Below are 22,513 nucleotides of genomic sequence, written 5' to 3'. Positions count from 1 at the left end.
AATAGAAAGAAGCAAAATGAATGACAAAGTAGGGAGAGGTAATTCAAGTCACGGAGACTTGTAGCTATTTGAATCAAATGACTGATTTGTGCTATACGTTTTATGTTGTATGTAAAAGCTGTTGATACAAGCACAGAAAACACTTTTTGGAACAGCATGCTGAATGAAATGTAGTAAACACATATTTGCATTGGAATTAAATGTACTTTAGTTTTATATATTCACCTGTCTTTTTTGCTTTTTGCAGATGGTTGATGACTGGATGAGAAAAGAAGGTTTGCTGGATCCTAAAGTCAATTCCATCTTTGTAACCTGTGGAGATTGGGATTTAAAAACAATGTAAGGAATTACAATTTGTACAACTAGATTGTTAAGAAAATGCTTTGTTTATTTCTCACATTGAAAATGACTGATTAGTATTTTTTATTATCTGTGGTATATAGAACATAGAACAGTACAGCACAGAACAGGCCCTTCAGCCCACGATGTTGTGCCGACCATTGATCCTCATGTATGCACCCTCAAATTTCTGTGACCATATGCATGTCCAGCAGTCTCTTAAATGTCCCCAATGACCTTGCTTCCACAACTGCTACTGGCAACACATTCCATGCTCTCACAACTCTCTGTGTAAAGAACCCGCCTCTGACATCCCCTCTATACTTTCCTCCAACCAGCTTAAAACTATGACCCCTTGTGTTAGCCATTTCTGCCCTGGGAAATAGTCTCTGGCTATCAACTCTATCTATGCCTCAATTAGGTCCCCTCTCCTCCTCCTTTTCTCCAATGAAAAGAGTCCGAGCTCAGTCAACCTCTCTTTATAAGATAAGCCCTCCAGTCCAGGCAGCATCCTGGTAAACCTCCTCTGAACCCTCTCCAAAGCATCCACTTCTTTCCCATAATAGGGCGACCAGAACTGGACGCAGTATTTCAAGTGCAGTCTAACCAAAGTTTTATAGAGCTGCAACAAGATCTCACGACTCTTAAACTCAATCCCCCTGCTAATGAAAGCCAAAACACCATATGCTTTCTTAACAACCCTGTCCACTTGCGTGGCCATTTTAAGAGATCTATGTATCTGCACACCAAGATCCCTCTGTTCCTCCACGCTGCCAAGAATCCTATCCTTAATCCTGTACTCAGCTTTCAAATTCGACCTTCCAAAATGCATCACCTCGCATTTATCCAGGTTGAACTCCATCTGCCACATCTCAGCCCATCTCTGCATCCTATCAATGTCCCGCTGCAGCCTACAACAGCCCTCTACGCTGTCAACGACACCTCCAACCTTCGTATCGTCTACAAACTTGCTGACCCATGCTTCAATCTCCTCATCCAAGTCATTGATAAAAATTACAAACAGTAGAGGCCCAAGGACAGAGCACTGTGGAACACCACTCACCACTGACTTCCAGGCAGAATATTTTCCTTCTACTACCACTCGCTATCTTCTGTTGGCCAGCCAAACAGACAGCTAAGTTCCCCTGTATCCCATTCCTCGTGACCTTCTGAATGAGCCTACCATGGGGAACCTTATCAAATGCCTTGCTGAAGTCCATATATACTACATCCACAGCTCGACCCTTATCAACTTTTCTAGTCACATCCTCAAAGAATTCGATAAGGTTTGTGAGGCATGACCTGCCTCTCTCAAAGCCGTGTTGACTGCATTTAATCAAGCCATGCTCTTCCAGATGGTCATAAATCCTATCCCTTAGAATCCTTTCTAACACCTTGCAGACGACAGACATGAGACTTACTGGTCTGTAATTGTCGGGGATCTCCCTGCTTCCTTTCTTGAAGAGAGGAATTACATTTGCCTGTCTCTAGTCCTCAGGATTTTCATTATCTTTATCTTGAGGGTGGGAGTTTGATTAAAAGATTTGATTGAAAAATTTAACCATTGAAATGAATACCTTCTGAGTGAGGGTTTCAACTGTGAAGGAGTAGGTAGTGGTTAGGATTATGAGACTGGACTGGCATTTTTCGCAGACAGGTAGAAACAGAGTCAATATCTCTACCTTATAGGAGAAACAAAAGATCATTATCTTAAACAAAAACTGGACTACAGTCTAAATTCAATAGAAGTATGGTCTCAACTGCTTGGAAGAACAAGGGCATCAGTGAACAAGGATGCATAGGAAAACCATTTGCAAATCTCTTGCAAGTGTATTTTGTTTTGTTGACTGTGGGCATTGCTGCTGATGCCACCATTTGTCACCTGCCCTTAACTGTCTTTGAACTGAACAGTTTGCAAGGCAATTTCAGAGTGCAGATTGGTGTCAACAACATCATAGAATCACAGAATCCCTACTGTGTGGAAACAGGCCATTCAGTCCTACATGACCACACCGCCCCTCTGAAGAGCATCCCACCCAGACTCATTCCCCTACCCCTGCTGTTCCCATGTCTAACCCACCTAACCTAAACATCCTTATTGCCCAAACAATATGGGCAATTTAGCATGGCCATTCCATCTACCCTGCATATCTTTGGGCTGTGGGAGGAAACCAGCACACCCGGAGGAAACCCGTGCACACACGGGGAGAATGTGCAAACTCCACACAGACAGTTGCCTGAGGCTGGAATCAAATCTGGGTTCCTGACGCTTTTGAGGCAGCAGTGCTAACCACTGAGCCACTGTGCTGCCCTACGTATTGTGGATATGGAATAATATGTTGACCAGATGAATTAAGGATACCAGATTTTCTTCCCCAAAGGACATTAGTAGACCAGATTGCTTTTTATGACAATCGTTGAAAGTTGTCCTCATCAGTATTACTGAGACTAGCTTGCTATTCCAGATTTTGGTAATTGATTTTAAATTTTACCAACTTATTCTGGGAATTGGGTACAGCAGCCTGGGTATCATGATTATTAATGGAGTAGTGGATAGGACTGCTGGGATGCTGTTTTGGAAGATCGATGCAGAGCCAATGGGCCGAATGGCCTCTGTCTGCATCGTAGGGATTCTGTGATTTTAATATCCTTTTTTTGAATCTGTACCGGATACACTTCACAAGCATGAATGAGAAACATTGTTATGAAATGTTTTTGCAGCTGTCATACTATATTTGCTGCACATAAGCATTGAATTTATACAAGCAAACAAGCTGCATCATAAATCATGTGCATACTCTGTCACAAATTACATGCATGCCTACACAAGTGTGGAGGCTTTGAGTTTCTGTGAATATTAGCAGCCACTGTATAACTTGATAAACGTACTGCGTCCACCCACTGGTGTAGCGCCAACTGGCGCGAGGAAATCTAAAAATCCAAGGTTAGTTTTGACACCACAGCGCACATTTAAATCCAGGTTATGTGCCGGATTCAGCTGTTGTACTGAAGCCTACATACTCGCTCATCAGCTTGGTACAATGAATATCAGCAAATACAAAGGTGTCATAGGAAATTAATGATCAGCAGCATGCTGCATTTTGGTGTTGATTTAGTAATACTGTAGATATAGAACTTAGTGTAAAAATCATAGCATTAATCACTTTTGGGGCCTAATTTACTTTGCTCAAATTAATATTACTGGGTGGTAGCAATCTCGGTTATTACTCTTAACATCCTCATAACAATAAAGCATCAGCAGCTGCAGTTATTTTAAAACGGACTTTCCTTAGCCAGTGGAACATCTGCTTGTTTCAGGCAGTGCTTCTCTGGATGGAACTCAATATTTTGTGACATCCGTAGAACACTAATTACAATTTCTAGGGATATGGCTGAACCCCGTTCAATTGGTTGGTCAGGTGCTGCAAAACCAGAAAAATATTTTTGAGATAACAAGGTGTGGAGCTGGATGAACACAGCAGGCTAAGCAGCATCACAGGAGTGAGAAAGCTGACGTTTCGGGCCTAGCACAGGAACTGTGAAATGGTCAATGTTGTGACCAAAAGCTGGAAAGCTGCAATAGAATGCCCATAGAGAATCATAGAGTAGAATCATAGAATCCCTACAGTGTGGAAGCAGGCTATTTGACCTGTCAAGTCGACACTAACCCTCTGAAGAGTGTCCAACCCCAACCCATCCCATACCCTATCCCTGTAACCCTGCATTTCTCATGGCTAATCCACTTAACCTACACATCCCTAGACACTATGGGCAATTTAGCATGGTCAAGTCACCGAAGCCACTACATCTTTGGACTGGCAAAATAAGACAGACATACGGAGGTGGCACGGAAAAGAAGTCTGATTCTCTCTAATTCATTTAGGTCTCCTACTGCAGAGCAGAGAATTAGCTGCTTGTCAGTTAAAACCTTACCTGTTACTTTGTCTGCATGAATTGAGCCCCTAATATCCTGCTATAAAAACTGACTCACAGTTTGTTTCTAATTCATTTGCACGTTTGCATTCCGGTTGGCATTTCTCTGTCAAAGTCGTCAATTTTTTAGGGATTTCAAATAATGAATGGGTCAGATAAAGTTGACAGAGAAGATATTTTCACTGGTGGCTGAGTTTCAAAACGGGACCATAAACATTGAGGTTATTGCACTTAGAAATCTAATAGGAAATTCAGGAAAATTTTCTTTTACTCCAAGTGGTAATGATGCAAAAAATTGCTGCCACGTGAGTAAATAAGATGGATGCAGTTAGAGGAAAACCAGTTAAGTTCATGCGGGGAAAAGGATATAGAAGATAGATCTGGTGGTAGAATTAAATGATTTAGCTTGGGAAGAGGCTTATGCAGTACATATGTACCAGTTGGGCTAAATGGTCTAACTCTGTACTGAACATTCTGTGTGAAATAAATTTTTACCACCGTACTAAATTTGAGTAGAAAAATGAGCACAATTTATATTTTGGACGGACTCTTGTAGGGGTCTAATTGACCTGGGCTATGAGATTTGTGGCAGAATTGGATGGAAAGTTCTGTGAGACTTATCTTGATGTTGAGAATATCTCACTACATCTTTTATGCTTTGGCAGAGAGGCAAGGTGAATTTCTGACTAGGCAATAGTGAGTTAATTAAAGAGGTTTATAGCTTATTAAACACCTTGTTAATGCTGCGACTCGCCTCATTAGTATTCAGCTTTCTCTGTTATCAAATATGCCTAGCATGTTATTCATCAAAAAGTCTCGAAATGGAAATCAAGAGTCATCATGAAGACTTCATCTCACCGCTGGTTACAAGAAGTCTCAGTGCTGTCAAACAGCATCTCAAGGCATGATCCACAGGCACTAGCCCCACACACACCTCACCCACAGACTTTGGCATTTGCCAACCCCTCAGGACCATAATAGCACTGCTGAATACATGTGCTGGATGCTCAGGAAGCAGACTTGATTTGCAAGTGCACTGGGGACTAGTGTTGAAATGCCGCTGCAAGGACACTTCATGCACAGAGACAAGGCCCCAGCTCAAGGATCAGACCAAGCTGCATCTCAGCCTGCTCTCTTGCTCTGTTGGCACTTGTAACTTAATACCTGCCTGCATTCTCATAACATTGCTGCTTTGCCATGCCATGCCATGCCTATTAGTGTGTTGGTACTTCAGCCAGAACCAGAGGCTTTCAGTACTGCTGTATTGATGTGCTGCCTTGTGTAGGCACATAGACAGATTGCTTGTCATTTGAATTCTGCCCAGGAGCTGGAGACAAACTCTGAGATGTCAACATCAGCGTGTGTCACCTGCCCTGTGCGCCTCACATAACCAAATGGCCACATTGGAAACAAATGTTATTGGAAACAAATACATGGTGGCCTTTCAAAGTTGGCACATGTGCAAGGGATGCTGGTCTTTCAGTGGATATCTGCTGAGTGGCAACTTATTCTGGAAACAGCACATGGTAAGATGGCTCAGAATTGGATGTAATGGATACCATGGAGCAGGGTAGGTAATTTATGACCTCACTTTCGTAATATACAGCGAGAAAACTCACTCGGCCTGATATAGAAAAGCCTTACAAAAAACTCAACACAATTCAGACATAGCCATGAAAACATAAGATTCAGTCCATAATCTCCTTTTTATATGTGTGGTATAAGTATTTAAAATTGTTCATTTTGTGCAGTATTTTTCTTTTTTTATTCATGCATTGCTAGCTGGAAGGACATGGAAAGGTCTTTAAAAATTCAGTATGGCCCAGTGGGAGGAGCAAACCAATGGAGGTAATGAAGGGATGCACATTGATTTGTATTCTTTGGGCCTCTTGTTTCATTGAGGTGCCCTGCAGTATAGTAGGCCATGACTAGAACCAAGCAGCTCCAGGCACTACTGTATCACAAAAGTGGTGCATCTCACTCAGATTGCTTTAATTTGTAGCCACTTTACAATCACATACGGTGTTTTTGTATAATTTTGTGCCGAGCAGAAAAATCAATTGACAGCAGTCACTCAGTGCATTTCAATGCAAAACAGCTGCAGCACAGATAAGAAAACTGAAATAGCAGCTGGTCTGTAAAAGAGAGCATGTGTATGAGAAGTGATTTAGAAGTTAAGATGTTAGTAAATAAATTACCACAATAAAATATAAATAAATTTAAGAAGAAAAATTACCACGAAGAAATAATTACAGAAATTCAAATTGGGAATTAACATAGATTTGCTTTATTATAGAATATAGACTTAGTAAATGCAATAGATGCTGTAAAGTTTTTCAGTTAGTGTTGTAATTAGTTTTCAGTTCCCCTTCGGAAACAAAATGGACATGTAATTAGCATAATAATTGGCTCTAATTGAGCCTTGGTAAATCTTCAGTACTGTTTTGAAACCTTTTATTTATTTTGGAATAAAATTAACCACTGCAGTTTTTTTTGTATTCCTTTTAAAGCAAGTAAAAAGATACTGTGACCTCCTCCCACATTTTTGTATCTAAGATATCTATTAAATCTTTTGGTGAATGTTTATATCAATGCTTAAAAATTGGATATTTCCATTTCACTATTTATGCTCAGCATCAGATTTGATTATTTATATCCTGGGTAAGAGGCAGATTAAATCTCTCTCTTGTATATTGGGAGTAAAGTTTGTCTTTGACAGAAGCAAAACAGGTAATAGGGAGTCAACAACACAGTTTATCTGGTTGCTACCTGCTCACAATTGTGTTTAATTGTGTTAGCATTACCACAATTTAGCAAAATTATGAAGTACATAAATTTGTGATTTGGAAATCATTTCTAAGGTTAAACAGTCTATATTAGGATTATATTAATTGAGGTTTAGAAGAATGTGAAATCTTCTCATTGAGACTTTTAAAATTCTAATAGGACCAGACAGGATAACTGCAGAAAGGATGCTCCAGATGATTGGGTAGTCCAGAACCAGGGGTTATAGGGTAGGCCATTTTGGACTGGAATGAGGAGAAAGTTCTTCACCCAGAGAATAATGAGCTTGTGGAATTCTCAACCACAGAAAGCAGTTGAAGCCACAACTGTAGTGATTGGAATGATGTCAGCCAGGTGGATCTCATACAACATGAGTTCCCTGTTAACCTGTCTGACCAGAAAGTCCTGGCTGACAAATATAAACAGGAGTGTCAGGGTTCTGCTTAGGCAAATAGCCAGCTCTGAGCTAGCTAGGTCAGTGTCATGCACTATGCATGTGTAATAAAAGATATACTGTCACCAGGTCATCAGCCTTTGTGGAGTTATTTTGGTGGCACTGAGAGAAAAACATGCCCCTGAAGCGATTCGCTCACAACAGACATTTTTGAGTTGGGGTAAGCATTTCTGGCATCATGCTACTATTTGGGAAGCTTGACCTGCCATCGAAGACTGGTCCCAGTATGTGGAAAGAATGCATTACTTTTTCTGGATAAATGACATTGAGGCAGGCAAAAAGCAATGAGTAATTCTCCTGTCAGCGTGCAGACCACAGCTTTCTTGGTAATTAGGAGCCTAACTTTCCTGGAGGCATCAGATACGAGAGTTGACAAGTTTAGCTAAGCTTAAGCCTCCTCTAATTCTGAGACACTATCACTTTTATTCAACAGTTCAAGAACAATGGAATCCATATCAAGGTTTTTGCCAAGGTTAAGACGATGGGCAGGACTATGTGATTTTGGTTTAACCCCAAGTGAGATGCTCAGAGGCCGTTTGGTATGTGGGATTAATGATGTGACAATGCAAAAGCCCCTTCTAGCTCAAGTCCAACTAGACTTTAGACATGCACTACAAATGACTTTGTCGTTAGAAAATGAGGCAAGTGAAGCACATGAGTTACAAGGTATGCCAATGGAAGTGGACACCTTTGCCAGGCCAACTGAATTTGGGGAGCACTACTCGAGGGAAGGCAATTGCATTGCCTCACTAAGGATGTTTCCTGAAAAGTGGGACTTTAGGAGAGCCCACAGCAAAACCCCAAAACAAAGCCAAGCTTCAGCCAAATGGTTAAAATTGTCTCCAGGATCGGGGCCAACAGGCAGTTGTAATTGCTGCCATTATGCAGACTCAAGACGACAAAAGGGTCCCACCAGGTCTGATTTGAGTAAGAGAACTCCAACTGGTCCAGTTACCACTGGTTGCAGTAAAAGGCTCAAGCCCAAGCTTGACAGGGTGAAATTAGTTGAGAAACGTTCGACTTGATTGGTTTGACATATCTCAATGAGAAAATGGCTGTATGAGCGAAGTCCTAATTAAATACCTGGAAGTTTTTCAGGGAGGCCTAGGGACTATCAAGGGGGCCATTTTACATGTTGAGCAGGAAGCAGTTCTATGATTCTCAAGGCTTGCTCAGTGCTATTTGCCTCATGCGCAAAACTAGAGGCAGAAATCACGTGCCTGGAAAGCGAAGGAATTGTCAAACTGCACCAGTTTGTGGAATGGACAGCACTGGTTGTGAAGCCCGACAGGACGGTTTACCTTTGTGGGGATTTGACATAAACGATGAACTGCTTTTCATAGCTGGATAAGTACCCAATCCGTTGCATAGAGGGCTCGGTTTCAAAACCGGTGGGTGGTGGTCTGTCCTTCACAAAGTTGGACATGAGCCATGTGTACCTGCAACTGTGATTAGTAGATGATTCCCAGAGGTGTACTCTACAATTAATACACCTAAGTATTTGTGCGAATATACGAGCCTGCTTCTTGGGGTATCATCAGCCTGTGCCATTTTCCACTTGCCAGTGGAGAATATTTTGCAAGTTCTACCCCAGGTCACCATTTAACTGAATGACATGCTAACAACTGGAACGGCTGACCAATACAGGGCATTTAGAAAACTTGGACATGGTGCTGAAACGTTTCTCTGAGGTGGGTGTATGCTTTCGTGGGGGAAGAATGTGTGCTCTGACTGACTGAATGACTTGGGCTACAGAGGTGACATGACCTGGGTTACAACGTTGGAAGATAGTGAAGGTGATCAAAGGTGCCCAGCTTCCATGTCTGTACTGAAGCTTAGGTCTTTCCTTGGGTTGGTGAATTAGTAGGGAAAATTCATACATAACATGGCATCCATCCTGGCATTTGAGAAAGGGCTAGCTTTGGAAGTGGTCTCTAATGCGTGATTATCTCGAGCAAAGGTCATCGCCAGATACTGCCTGAATTCCACCAGTCACTCAGAGCTTTCCAAAATGAAGACGTTAGTGAGAAGTTGTGTCTGGTTGCCAGGATTGGATGCAGACATTGCCACTTGGTGGGGCAGTGCCCAGAATACCACCAGCAGCTCCTCCACATTCAGGGGAATGGCCAGGTAAATATTGGACTCCGTTGTACTTCAACTATGCCAGTCCTTTCATGGGCTGTATGTTTTTAGTCATTGCGGATGGCCCGTTCAATGTTATCAAACTGTATAGAATTTGTTCATCAAACACTGGGACAATGATTGAAAGGTTGCGAACATATGGATTCCTGGAGTTGTTGGTTGCAGACAACGAGCCATCATGTAGCAAGAGGGAATTTGAGTATTTCCTTAAGTTGAATGGTATTCAGCATGCAAGGACAGTTTCATACTATCTGTTGTTCAATGGTCTGGTGGAAAGAGCAGTCTAAACTTTGAAGACAGGCTCAAAGAAACAGCTTTCAGCTTCACTTGATACTAAACTGCCCCGGTTCCTGTTTGATTCTGGGACCCTCCCTCACATAACTACAGGCACAGCTCCAGCAGAGTTGCTAATGCAGAAGAGACTCCATACCAGGTTAAATGTGATTTTCCCGGATCTGGAAGTGGGAAAGTGAAACAGCATCCGGAACTTCAGTGCCGGACACAAGATTCATCTAAGCAAGAGAGGCAGTTTACTTTGGAGGATGAAGTTTAGTGTCGACACCATGGGAATGGCTCTGCATGGGTAAAAGGCATGGTTGATGCGAGGTCAGATCCTGACGTGTACAAAGTTTGGGTAGGTGAGGCAGTCCTAAACAAGCGTGTGGACTACATGAAAGCTGTACCCTCAAACAGGGCAGGAGCAAAACATACCCAGCCCCTGAGAACATCCAGTAGGCTGTCAGAATCTGTGGGTTTTTCTCCACGTAGTGTTGAATAAACCTCCTGAGGATGAGATGGACATGGAAGAGGTTGCAGCCTCAACGCTGTTATTGCCTGAAGAAGAAGACAAGTTTTGGCCAAAATGCTCCTAATGCAAGGGTCGGGCTATGGTCTAGTAAATGCTGCCAGTATAGAATAGAATCTGTACAGTGTGAAAATGGACTATTCGGTCCATCAAGTCCACCCAGACCCAGCCCCTGACCACCCCACATTAACCATGATTAATCCACCTAGTCTACACATCACTGGACACTCTGGGCAATTTAGCATGGCCAATCCACATAACATGCACATCCTTGGACTGTGGGAGGAAATCAGAGCACTTGGAGAAAACGCACAGACCTTGGGAGAATGCTGATGCAGTTGCTCAAGGTTGGAATCGAATGTAGTTTCTGGCAGTGTGAGGAGGCAGTGGCAACCACGCTGCAGCCCTGTGTAGAATACAGCCCACTGAGTTGGAAACGACAAAAGTTTAAAAAAAAATTAGTCGACCCTGCATTTTAAGCAAATAAAATGAGCTTTTTCATTCATGCTGTGGTACATATTTGGGGTTCAAGATTTTTCTTGGAAAGTGGCTGAAAGTAATCCCTAGATGGCAACTAGAGAAAGAAATTTAGTGTGATCCTTACCAAGTTTTTGAGGCAGAGAGTTTTCAGCAAATTAACTTAAAAGCTGTGAGACAGCAGTTGGGTATGTGTTGGCAATCAAAGCAAAGAGCCGAGACAGTTGTAACTGTATTAAATACAAGGTGGGGGGCTGCTAAGTAAAATAGCTAATGGAAGGATCGTCATAAAATATGACTTGGAAGAAAAAGCTGAGAATTATGGTGAACTCTAGGCGACACATAATTTGCAAGTTGGTTCCAGGGAAAGTGAATGAACTTTCAATCTAACATATAAAGAAAAGTTTGGGAAGGATAGAGTAGAATGCATCATTAGTGGAACTAAGTTTAGAGCACAAATCTTTATAAGCTATTGTCTGAAGTCAGTGGTGTTTGGCTTGCTTACTTTCTGTAGAGAATAAAGAAATTATAGATTAGAAAAAGTAGATTAGAAACCAAAATCCGAGGCAGAGTCTGAGAAACTGAACCTGTGCAAAAGGGCCCCAGGAGAAGATACAGAGAAAATGTCCCAGGACTTTGGGGGGGGCAGGATGTGCTGATTGGAATGATATCCAGCAGGTAGATCTCAGAGGATAAGTTTTCTGATTGGGATTTTTAATCTGGTCCAGTTAGGGAGTCCTGGCTGATAAATATAAACAGGAACGTGAGGGGTTTTGCTCACCGTAGGAGCCAGCTTTGAACTAGCTGCGTCAGTGTCATATACTCTGAACGTGTAAATAAAGGATGACTTGGTGACGGCATGCCGGCCTTCAAAAGCCTTGAATGTTTTCAAGAAGAACTTAGATGTAGCTCTTGGGCTTGAAACATAGAAGCCTTACAGTGTGGAAACAGGCCCTTCAGTCCAACAAGTCCACATTGACCCTTGGAGCATCTCACCCAGACCCACCCCCCATAACCCACACACCTCTGAACACTATGGACAATTTAGTATGGCCACTCCACCTAGCCTGCACATCTTTGGACTGTGGGAGAAAACCGGAGCACCCGGAAGAAACCCACGTAGACACGGGGAGAATTTGCAAACTCCACACAGACAGTCGCCCACGGCTGGAATCGAACCCTTGTCCCTGGTGCTGTGAGACTACAGTGCTAACCACTAACCACTGAGCCACTGTGCTGCCCCTTAAAGGGATCAAAGTAAATGGGGAGAAAGTGCAAACGGGGTACTGAGTTGGATGAGAAGATATGATCATGTTAAATGGCAGATTAATGACGAAGGGCAGAATGTCCTACTTCTCTTTTCTATGTTTCCATCTGAGTGAAGAAATTTCTGCTCATCTCCATCCTAAATAGCCTAAGGAGTATTCTTGTGCCTCCATTTCTGGCCTCAACTTGCATGTAATCTCTTCTGTAGGTCGCTATTGAGCTATTCAGCTATCATGTTCCTAAGCTGAGGAATTCCCTCCTGAATCTTCTCGTCTCTTCCTGTCATTTCTTTAAGACATTCTTTAAAACTCACTTATTTGACGAAGCTTTTAGTCGACTGTCTTATTTGGCTCAGTGTTGCAGTTTATTTGACAGTATGGCTGAGAAGACAATTGGGTTGCATTATTATATTATAAGTCCATATTGGTACAGGATGTTGTTATTTTTATTCTTGGAGTGATGGTGCTCCTGCAGTAATATTGGGTAAAGAATTTGACCATTCAGCAATGAAAGGACTGCAATATCTGTCCAGGCCAGAAGATTATTAGAATTGAAAGGAAACGCTAAAGTGCTTTAACTGCCATGCCCTTTGTGGTGATCATGGTTACAATGTTAGGAGATACTATTATTGTAACCTTAATGATTTGCTGCAGTTCATTTTGTAGTAGTATATACAAAACCAACAGTGTTTCAGGAAGAGTTGACTACTCAGTCCAGTCATAGAAAAAACATCAAGGTGACTCACTGCAGAGTGCTCAGCATTTATCCTGCCTATAAAAACCACAGTCATGATATGCTGGTTTAGTTAAGCTTTTGATCGATAGAAGTGGATGGAATTTAATTTGTAAATTTATCAAAAAATTAAATGAAAGTGAATTCATTGGTTTCCTGTTATGATTATGGTATTGGACCAGCAACCCAAAAGTTGAGATTTCATATCTAACCATGGCAAGTTTTGAAGTTAAATTCAATAGATCTAGTGGTTTAAAAAAAAATCATTCGATGTAGCAAACTGAGATGTGCGTGTACCTGTTGGAATTCATGAAATTGTACCTTGGTCAAATGCTCCCTATTACCTGATGCCTGAGAAGACCAAACTTTATAAGTTCAAGGAGAATGAGTCAGGAAACAGCCTTAGTATTGAGAGAAACTGTGAATTGAGAGGAAAAAGAAAGTAATTTAATTCAGTACTTAATTGTGGCATAAGCTGAATTGACACCATTTGTGTAATGGAGCAGGAGAGAAGAGAAACGATGATGGAGCATTTGTCTTCAGTCACAAGAAGACGACTAAAACTGTCAGCATGTGACAATTTCAAACCAATAGGGAGCCAAAGCATGTGAGGATGAATATATGAGGACCAACGATTTTCTGTCATGGATTAGAGTTTAGCCAGAAGTAATAATTCACTTTCTTAGGTTACATTTTAAAAAAAACTTTAAATATCTTGCGACTGACAGTTATTTCCAGCTTAATATCGTCCCAATATTCCTGCAGGCTATCTTGGGTCTTTTGTTATAAGTTGATTGGGCTGTAACATTCTGCACTGAAAATGTAATTAGGTTTCTGTTTCACTCCCAGACACAGATGGGTAAATACTGTTGTTGGCAAGGGACCTTCCATGTGTTGCCTGATGTCAGCTGTGTTCCATTTAGCATCAGTGCTTGTTTTCCTTTACTGCAACTTCTTCTCTGACCCACCATTATTGGTAGTGGCACTTCATTTTGTCATGATTAAACATTCCTTACTTGAACTATTTTATATTTAACTGAATGAAAACAAAATCAGCACTTCTCTGTTTTGCTTGGGTTTTAACAATTTAATCCCTCAACTTATTCAATACCTGTAAATGAACGTGAGCAAGCTTTATTCTTTTCATATATGCATAAATAATTTCCTCCTTTTTATTTCTGTAAATAATAGTTATTGTATTTCTAACTGTGTCTCGGCCTCTGAGGTCGCTGCAATGTTGACAGCCTCATACAATATTTATAGAGGCCTAGATGTTGTTGGTGTGACCTCGGGGTCATTCAGTTAACTGTCACACACTTGGGTTTTAACGGAATCAGTTGTCCCCTACACTGGAAATTTCAACTTTGTCATTGCTAACAAAGTCCAACTAGTCTCCTCTGTAGTAACCAGTGTAACTTCCAGCTCATGTCTTTAAAAAGACAGTAAAAACACAAATCACAGTCTCCTTTCAAAATAAAGACCCTGATGCCAGATTTCATTAGCACATATTGACAGCTGCCATGGAGTCACATTTTCTATTTTCAGAGCCCTTAATGCCAAAGTTCTATTTCATGGGCACTGACATTTAACACCGATGTGCTGCTCACAGACTTGTTATGATGCAGAAGAAGATAGCAGAAAAATGCTTCACTGGTTAGAAATATGTAAGTGTTTCACAGCAAAACCTGTGCTCAGTCATCACCTGTGAATGACCTAAGGGAGCTCATCCATACAAAACCATTTCAAAATCCACCTCTTGGATGGAAGTGACAGACAGATGAATTGGAAATGTTTGTGGTATGACAGTTTGGGTGATAGGCAGGGTTATGTAATATTTTTGGAGTCTTATTCTAGCTTCTTTTTAGGTTTAGCATTTTGGTGTCACTGTTATAGGCAAGCATCCTTACTTCAACTGAACGGGAGGACACTTCTTCTCCCCCACAGATCCTGGTTCTGTGGAATCTCGACCCCACCCATTCAGCCTGCTCCTATTGTTTCTATTTTCCAAAAGAAACACAGCCTCACAGGCTGTTTGCTTTATTGGCTTGAAGCAGACTGCACAGTCCTTCTGTCTCCATCTCCCTTCATCAAACAAAAACCAGGATAAAGCCTTTTAAAGCCATGGTATCATCACAAGTAGTCATACTATGCTGATAATGATGTTCGCCACCGATTGCAAAGTGGAAAAGATAAGACTTCAAGCTCAAAGTATGCGCACTGTTAGTGTCAGGAATCTCTATGCTTCCAGACAGTGATCACAATCTTTCCAGCAGACTGCCAATGCACTAAACGTTGTTCTGTACACTGATTCACTGAAATCCTCATCTAAATCCTCTGCAGCAGAGCTCATGTGACTTTGCTGTCTGGTGAATTGGAGCTTACCCTGCCCTTTCCTCCTGCCCAAATGCAGGCCAGTAATGCTCTGTGTCTCACGCATGCAGATCCCTCACAGCACCCTGTATTGCACGTACAATATCAGTATCTCACTTGGTGGATGCAACTGGGAGAATGGATTACAGTGTTTGTTCATTGTCAGTCTGTGAATCCTCTTCCACTTTGCTGTTGTGCTCCACTAGCTGGCCAGGCTGAAGTTCTTAGGATCTGAAAGGAGAAGCATGTAATAGGTAGTGTTGCACCAGCTACAATTTGTAAATATGAAGAAATTGTGAGATGGTGCTGAAGTGGAGTATGACAAGGACGATTAGGTGTGCATTCCATAATTTTCAATGCTGCTTTTGTCTTCAATCACCAACTTGCTGCTCCAGTTATGCTGTAAACATCACAGATAATGGGAACTGCAGATGCTGATGTAAACATCCTTTATTGGGCTGAGGGCATGTCTTTTCTATCTTAGGCTCTTGGCCAAGGGTTGTTACTGTATTGCCCTCAGCTGAGAAGAAAATGTTTCAGAGAACATGGTACAATATGAGTGATATGCCTGCAACAATTAAGTAATGTGTGAAAGCTGTGAGGTGTGGATTGGAGGCTTGCAACAGTGATACATGTATGTGAGTCAAATGTGAATCAGTGTTGATAGAGATTGCTGGTAGGTAAACAAAAGGCAAGTGATGAGTCACACAGTATGTGAGGCTTGTAGTCTAACTTGAATGTTGTTGCTTTTTAAGAATTAATCATTGACTTTTAACACTCTTTTGGGGTGATTTAAATTTCTTGCATCATTATGCCCAGTCAGAGCTACCTACTGTGATGACATTGGCTACAATGACTACCTATTCCTATTACGTTTGCAGGGTCTGCCTGATGGATCCCTAGGCCCCCTGTGGATAGATAACCTTTTCACTTCCTGTCAACTCTTAAACAAAGACCTTACATCCTACATTAGAGAACCTTGTAATGTACTTTCAGCCATTCTTGTGTTCCATGTCCAACACACTCTTAGTATTACTTCAAGTATCCGTGGTCAAAATGAACCTCCTTTCTAAAGTGTATGCTGGTGTATGTAGGCTGGCTGCTAATGAATATTTGCCTCTGTTCATTTGCTCAGTGATGAGCTTGATGTTGGCTGTAATCATATAAATGATCAAGCATTTCAAAGGTTGAATCTATTTTGGGGATTATCCAATTTTACCCATATATCTATATGTTGGTGCAGTTGTGTGTTGATTAGAATAGTGATTTATAATCATTCGTATTTTTAGAAAGAAATACAGTGAAAAATGTTTAAGTGGCCTTACTCTGGTACAATTTTAATAACAGAAATTATATGCATAAAAAGAATTAAGACAAAGACCAATTTAGATCAGATCATGGCTCCAGGGCTCCTGAGGTCAAGGAACCTCAATGCCGAAGCCTTCACAGAGCATCCCAGGCTAGGCTGGACCCACTGTGCTGCTGAAGATGCGGTAGAAGCCACCACAAGGAATCTCAGGCCATTGGAATGCTAGACCTGGACCCACCTCTTTGCTGAAGCAGCCCACCTCGCCGTACGATCCAACAGGATGTGGTTGCAGGAGCTGAATCAGTACCGCATCCTCTGCTGCAGCAGCCTCTGGAAACTTCCTTCCTCCCCCAAAGCCACCAAAATATGGCATTTGAACTTTGATCTTAGATGAAAATAAAAAAAATGCAGCACACCTTGTTATCAGAAGCAGACGGCCTGAGAACCTGAATGCTTCTTACCCAGTTGGTGCCATATATATATCAAACCAATATGGATAGACCCCTGCCGAATCTTCACCACCCCCGCAGACCTCGCACTGACTGAGGACGAACGTTCAGTCCTAAGCAAGGGGCTCACCTTTGTCCTCCTACAACCACACATCAACGAATACCAGTCATGTTTGGACATAGAGCAGTTTTTCCGCCGCCTTCGCCACCAAGCTTACTTCTTCAACCGGGAGCCTAACCCTCCCTCCACTGACCCCTTCACCCGCTTCTAGCCCCAGTCCTCCTTCTGGACACCACCCCCAGGTCTCCTACCCTCCCTCGAACTCTTCATCTCCAACTGCCGTTGAGACATTAACCGCATCAACCTCTCCACCCCTCTCATCCACTCCAACCTCTCCCCCGCAGAACGGGCAGCCCACCGCTCCAACTCCAACCTCACCATCAAACCCGCTGACAAGGGAGGCGCAGTAGTAGTATGGTGCACTGACCTCTACATCACCGAGGCCAGACGCCAACTCTCCGACACCACCTCCTACCGCCCCCTCGATCATGACCCCACCCCCGAGCACCAAACCACCATCTTCAACACGATTCATGACCTCATCACCTCAGGGGACCTCCCATCCACAGCCTCCAACCTTATTATTCCCCAACCCCGCACGGCCTGTTTCTATCTCCGTCCCAAAATCCACAAACCTGCCTGCCCTGGTCGACCCACTGTCTCAGCCTGTTCCTGCCCCACCGAACTCATCTCCACCTATCTGGACTCCATTTTCTTCCCTTTGGTCCAGGAACTCCCTACCTACGTCCGTGACACCACCCAAGCCCTCCACCTCCTCCAGAACTTCCAATTCCCTGGCCCCCAACACCTCATTTTCACCATGGACGTCCAGTCCCTATACACCTGTATTCTGCATGCAGATGGCCTCAAGGTCCTCCGCTTCTTCCTGTCCCGCAGGCCCGACCAGTCCCCCTCCACCGACACTCTCATCCGCCTAGCCGAACTCGTCCTCACCCTCAACAACTTCTCTTTCGATTCCTCCCACTTCCTGCAGACAAAGGGGGTGGCCATGGGCCCCAGCTATGCCTGCCTCTTTGTAGGTTATGTGGAACAGTCCCTCTTCTGCACCTACACAGGCCCCAAACCCCACCTCTTCCTCCGTTACATTGATGACTGTATCGGCGCCGCGTCTTGCTCCCCAGAGGAGCTCGAACAGTTCATCCACTTCACCAACACCTTCCACCCCAACCTCAAGTTCACCTGGGCCATCTCCAACACATTCCTCACCTTTCTGGACCTCTCAGTCTCCATCTCAGGCAACCAGCTTGTAACTGATGTCCATTTCAAGCCCACTGACTCCCACAGCTACCCAGAATATACCTCCTCCCACCCACCCTCCTGCAAAAATTCCATCTCCTATTCCCAATTCCTCCACCTCCGCTGCATCTGCTCCCAGGATGAGGCATTCCACTCCCGCACATCCCAGATGTCCAAGTTCTTCAATGACCGCAACTTTCCTCCCACAGTGGTCATGAACGCCCTTGACTGCGTTTCCCGCTTTTCCCGCAACACATCCTTCACACCCCGCCCCCGCCACAACCGCCCCAAGAGGATCCCCCTCATTCTCACACACCACCCCACCAACCTCCGGATACAACGCTTCATCCTCCGACATCTACAATCCGACCCCACCACCCAAGACGTTTTTCCATCCCCACCCTTGTCTGCTTTCCAGAGAGACCACTCTCTCCGTGACTCCCTCGTGCGCTCCACACTGCCCTCCAGCCCCACCACACCTGGCACCTTGCCCTGCAACCGCAGGAAATGCTACACCTGCCCCCACATCTCCTCCCTCACCCCTATCCCAGGCCCCAAGATGACTTTCCATATTAAGCAGAGGTTCACCTGCACATCTGCCAATGTGGTACACTGCATCCATTGTACCCAGTGTGGCTTCCTCTACATTGGGGAAACCAAGCGGAGGCTTGGGGACCGCTTTGCAGAACACCTCCGCTCGGTTCGCAATAAACAACTGTACCTCCCAGTCGCGAACCATTTCCACTCCCCCTCCCATTCTTTAGATGACATGTCCGTCATGAGCCTCCTGCAGTGCCACAATGATGCCACCTGAAGGTTGCAGGAACAGCAACTCCTTTTCCGCTTGGGAACCCTACAGCCCAATGGTATCAATGTGGACTTCACCAGCTTCAAAATCTCCCCTTCCCCCACTGCATCCCAAAACCAGCCCAGTTCGTCCCCTCCCCCCACTGCCTCACACAACCAGCCCAGCTCTTCCCCTCCCCCCACTGCATCCCAAAACCAGCCCAGCCTGTCTCTGCCTCCCTAACCTGTTCTTCCTCTCACCCATCCCTTCCTCCCACGCCAAGCTGCACCTCCATTTCCTACCTACTAACCTCATCCCACCTCCTTGACCTGTCCGTCTTCCCTGGACTGACCTATCCCCTCCCTACCTCCCCACCTATACTCTCCTCTCCACCTATCTTCTTGTCTCTCCATCTTCGGTCCGCCTCCCCCCTCTCCCTATTTATTCCAGAACCCTCACCCCATCCCCCTCTCTGATGAAGGGTCACGGCCCTAAACATCAGCTTTTGTGCTCCTGAGATGCTGCTTGGCCTGCTGTGTTCATCCAGCTTCACACTTTATTATCATGATTAGACCCCCCTGTTTTAGCCTTGTAAATGATGGATAGAAGAAAGTTCATATATCATAGCAACAGAAATTTACCATTCAGCTCCTTGAGCCTATTTCACTATTCAGTTAAAAGACAAGCTTTTGTCAGAGTTCATCTTCCTTTTGATTGCGTTATTTATCATATTTTTGATCCCTAATTAGCTTCCATCCCCACCTCTGTCCAAGGGTGGTAAACTGACCTTGCTTGCTGAGATATGTTACCTCACTACAGCCGAACCATTTAATCTTTTAATTCCCAGCCAAGATTGCAGGGAAAGAAGGCAGCATTTCAACAGCTGAAGGTTGACATTCACATGATAACTCTAGAAGATAAATGCTGTGTGTGGGAAGAGGAAGCATGAGAGATCCAGCAATATGCTGACCATAATGGCATGCAAAGTTTGTTTCCGGACACGGGCGTCCTCTATAGACCAAGATCAAATGTAAAGAATTTGTCTGGATGATGTTTCTCTTCTTAGGAATATTAACACTGGAAAGAATATTTTTAACAAAAATTGAACAGTGACTCCACATTGACAGGATATCCAATGGTAGAATCCATGATGAACCATCATCAAAAGGAGCGTTGCAATAACTCAGTCCTTACCAACTGTAGGCACTGATTCTGGTGGGGGCTATCAGTAATTGAAACCTACTGGGCTCTGTGTGCAGGATTTTTGCCCCAGGGGTCTTAAATCCCGAACAGTTTGACACCCGTACTCAATACTTAACTCTATATGGCTTCAGCAGCAAAGATAACACAGCACTCCTGCTAGTTTTTCAACTAGTAGGCTAAACCTCCAGTGCAAGGCTTGAATTTTAACCCATATACCAACTTTGTACTCCTTGGCATCAGAGGTTCATATTGGAAATTTGCACTAGAGATTTTTTTTTGATGGTATAAAATGAATGGTTGAAATGTTGTGCTGGGCATGCATCCAAATTTCCAATTAACACCAAGAGCAGCAACCCTCAATTATCAAGTCAAAAAATGATCCTGTATGTATCATTGTTAGCAATCATCATGTTAAGGACCAGACCAAACCCCCTTCAAATAAATGAAGGAGATAGCCCAGACCCTAATGTTACCTTATTTAAAGGCAAATGCAAGATGCTGTGATCCAGATGTAATTGATTAGTTATACAACTCAGCTTTAAGCAAAATACACTCTATTCTTATCTTACAGTTAAAAAACAAACAAAAAAAGGAAGAATTGATATAACTTCAACTCTATTGGAAAATTTAATAGAATAATAGATTATTTAACTACTAAATAACTACTGTTCCAATGTTGCCACATCCCATAAACACATCCTTGGCAAAGGCAATTTTGAATTCAATAGAATAGATTGCATGTAACACAGAGTGTTTCTCCAGCCCAGGAGGAAAGAATATCAAGAGAAAATTCTGGGAGAGAGAGAGAGAGAAAGAACTTGAGCTTTTTGCTGTAGAAGGAAGAGATGTGTGGCAGCTTCAAAACCCTAACAACTACTGAAAACTAAATTAAAACCCTGGCTCTGTGGCAGTCTTCACTCCACCCATTCATGCTGCCTTCAATGTTCCAACTTTTTAAAAAAAAATCCAAGGCCTCACAAGCTGTTTACTTTATTGGCTTGGAATAGACTGCTCAATACCTTTGCCTCAACTTCTTCATTTAAAAAAAAAACCCTAGGACAATAAGACTCTTCTTAAAACCATAGTATCATCACAATGCGTACTGATCTGTTTAGAAAGTAGGTCAAGTGTCTTGTAAACACCTAACTGGACACAATTAGGCCATCAAATCCAAAATATCTTACTTCAAAATTCCTTTTATCCACATTCTTGTATACCTATTATTGAATATGGCAGAAAAATGTGACACTCCTATTCTTGAAGAGCTGATAAAATTCGAAGCGTTATGTCTTATCTAAGTCAGTTGCTCGTCAGCCTATACAAGTTGACGAAATCATTGCAATGGCTGAAGTGTAATGTTAAAAAGCAAGATGAAGTTGACTTACAGAAGAAAGGCCACTGACAAATTTCTTGACCAAGGTTTAATAATATGTTCTGCAGATAGAAAAAGGAGTATAGCTTTCATTTCAAACCAAAGGGGCTATGAGGCATGTTAACTGTGATGTAGCCTGACAGAGCACATCCCCTTGTGTTGGCGTGAAAACTCGATGAAAATGTGTTGGCACTCCCCACCCAGTTCCCAGGAGCAATGACTGAATAGCATAAAATCACCTTCATAATTGCCAATGGTTGACACTAAAAATGCAGCCAAAAATGATCAAGATTGCAATATGTGTATAACGTTTAAAAAGCTGCACGGCCTGTACAGTGATGTGTTGTTTGGTAAACTTTACATACTGACTGCAACATGAAAAGGCAGGATTCAGTTAAACATACTCCTTTTCTCAGTGATTCTGTCGATGGAGGTATTACATTTTTGGGTTTCTCTACTCTTTTCTTTCAGTCTAGATATTTTTGGCTTCAGTGTTTCGGACACTCTCCTAAGTCAGCTCTTGCTCTTAGTGTTTCAAAACAATGTGTTTTTACTTGCTCAGATATATTCAAGTAAGCCCAGGAAGCAACTATAGTGTTAGGGTATTTCAGCTATAGTTTTCTCACTGATATGTTTCCTGTTTAGAAGATGGAACAATAAAACTAACACCAACTTTAATTTCAATGATAATTATGAGATTTATCACAAACAGTATAAGAATATGTAGTTAACATTTAATTTCAAAGTAGATATTGTTTATTTTGCTCTTGAAA

General features: G+C 42.8%; 1 protein-coding gene across 2 annotated transcripts in view; it reads left to right on the top strand.

Moving 5' to 3' along the window:
• Positions 1-22,513, top strand: part of LOC125456278 (ERI1 exoribonuclease 3-like) — a 415,443-nt gene that overhangs the window by 47,846 nt on the left and 345,084 nt on the right. For both annotated transcript variants that reach the window (XR_009446099.1, XM_048539283.1), the window contains exon 5: positions 248-339. Coding sequence is in view for 1 of the 2 variants with exons in the window: in XM_048539283.1 (XP_048395240.1) it covers positions 248-339 (92 nt within the window). In the remaining variant the exon portion in view is untranslated. The remainder of the gene's footprint in view (positions 1-247; positions 340-22,513) is intronic.

The sequence above is a fragment of the Stegostoma tigrinum genome, chromosome 8, assembly GCF_030684315.1.
Source record: "Stegostoma tigrinum isolate sSteTig4 chromosome 8, sSteTig4.hap1, whole genome shotgun sequence".
NCBI classification, from domain to species: domain Eukaryota; kingdom Metazoa; phylum Chordata; class Chondrichthyes; order Orectolobiformes; family Stegostomatidae; genus Stegostoma; species Stegostoma tigrinum.
The sequence above is the reverse complement of the archived record's forward strand: the minus strand, read 5'-3'. Positions and strand labels throughout refer to the sequence as shown.